The following is a 1,815-nucleotide window of genomic DNA, read 5'->3' on the forward strand; positions in this document are numbered from 1 at the left end:
ATCCAATGTGTTAGCTACCCTTGGCTTTGTATCATCTGTCAATTTGACAAAGATGCCATGTATGCTTTTAAGTCATTAATAAAAATATTAAATAGTATCAACCCAAGCACAAATCCCTTTCCAGGTTGACATCAAACAAATAACTTTGAGTCTGGCTATTCAACTAGTATCAAGTGTATACAGTTGTATTATCATTTAGTTCACATCTCTCCATTTTTAATACAATAAATTGCTTTTCTAGGAGTATTTAAAAAAAAGAGAAAAAACATATTTCTGATAGAATGTTAGACTAATGTGGCACCTGAACATAATTTTGGGCAGGAGACCTGATCTAGGTAAATAGGCCCTGGCCATAAGTAAAGTGACAGTTCCATTGGTTTCAGCAGGGATGTAGCATTTATTTATTTATTTATTTTATTCCATAAATTAACCCATTTATTGTTGGACTATGGACTACAGGTATTTCATAAGAAGATTTTCCTGGTCTTTCAATTCCTTCAGACTTCTGATGGCAGATTTGACTGTGACTGCAGAGGTGGTGTTGTAGGTCCATGCACCAGCAGCTACGGTTTTCATACAGGATCCACAATGCCAGATCCCCACAGCCCATCTCTTCATTTTGGTCTTGCCACAGAAGGAGCAGGTATACTTGGCATGCTGGCTAATTTCAATTTTTTTCACCATTTTTCTGAGGGATGCACCATAACGTGTTCCATATTTACCAACAATTCCAACCTTCTTGGTGCATTTAGCCGTGTTGCCAGTCATGGGACTGGAGCTCGGAGAGGCAGGGATGTAGTATTTAACAAAATATCTGTTTCCAACCCAGTCTGCAATGCATGGAGTACAATGCTATAGTTCTGGTTTTAAAGTTTTGTGTGGAGTTGGAAAAATGATAGCAGAGATTTTTAGTCCTTTCTATAGGAGAAGTAATTAACTTTACCCCTGTTTGGTAAGAGCTGGTTTAAACCACTTGGTGGTGTTATTTAGGCATAATCCACTACTGCTACTGGATAGCTCACTGGGAATATTTACAAAGTTAAATTAGGAATTTCAGGATATCACAATCCATCATGCCATTAAAACACAACAGGTTTGAACCTGACAACTCTTGTGATTATTTGGAGTTATTCAGACCGTTCTCAGGAACTAGCCTCATACCCCGATTCTTGTCAGATGATAATCTTTATATAATTTTGGAGTAAATAATGGTTCGAGCATCAGATGAAGATGTTTGCATTCCCAAATTTGTTTGATCATTAAATTTTGCAGAAGACCAGTTGCTTAGCTTCTCTATTAGTACTTTAGTGTTAAAAATGAGAATAAATTTGTACCCCTGTGAGGAGTTTAGCCCTGTGGCTAGGTGTTTGGGTTAGGAGTGGGTGCTTGCTGTTAGGTGGTTCTTTGAGGAGATAAGATTTTACACACTTGAAATATATTAAAAAATAGGCAGCGTGGTGTAGTGGATAGGGCTCTGGATCTGGAGTCAGGAAGACCTGAATTTAAATCCTCTCTACCTTAGTTTCCTCATCTGTAAAATGAGGGTAATTATATTTACCTTACAGTATTATGGAGATTAAATGATTAAATTATATAAGGTACTGTTGTTTGTCTGTCATTCTCAAAGAGGACCATGACCTCAGGGAGGTGATGTAAGGACCTGCAAGTGAATTGGATTTAAATGAAGGAGGGCTGTGCAAGGTCACCAACTTCACTTCCTCCTCCTGAGCCATCTGAGTCCAGTGGCTAGATATAGATCAGGATGGCTGGAGATGGCCCAGGATGTAGTGGGAGACCTTGGCCTTTTTAAGCTAA

At 38.4% G+C, this 1,815-nt stretch overlaps 1 protein-coding gene across 1 annotated transcript; it reads right to left on the bottom strand.

Moving 5' to 3' along the window:
• Positions 1-453: 453 nt before the first annotated feature.
• LOC118842568 (60S ribosomal protein L37a-like) lies at positions 454-768 on the bottom strand. Its single transcript, XM_036750019.1, has one exon. The coding sequence runs from the start codon at positions 766-768 to the stop codon at positions 454-456; it is 315 nt and encodes a 104-aa protein (XP_036605914.1).
• Between the last annotated feature and the right edge of the window lie 1,047 nt (positions 769-1,815).

The sequence above is a fragment of the Trichosurus vulpecula genome, chromosome 3 (genome assembly GCF_011100635.1).
Source record: "Trichosurus vulpecula isolate mTriVul1 chromosome 3, mTriVul1.pri, whole genome shotgun sequence".
Classification (NCBI taxonomy): domain Eukaryota; kingdom Metazoa; phylum Chordata; class Mammalia; order Diprotodontia; family Phalangeridae; genus Trichosurus; species Trichosurus vulpecula.

Coding starts and splice junctions, on each gene's coding strand:
- LOC118842568 (XM_036750019.1), bottom strand. CDS start 768: ATGACTGGCAACACGGCTAAATGCACCAAGAAGGTTGGAATTGTTGGT.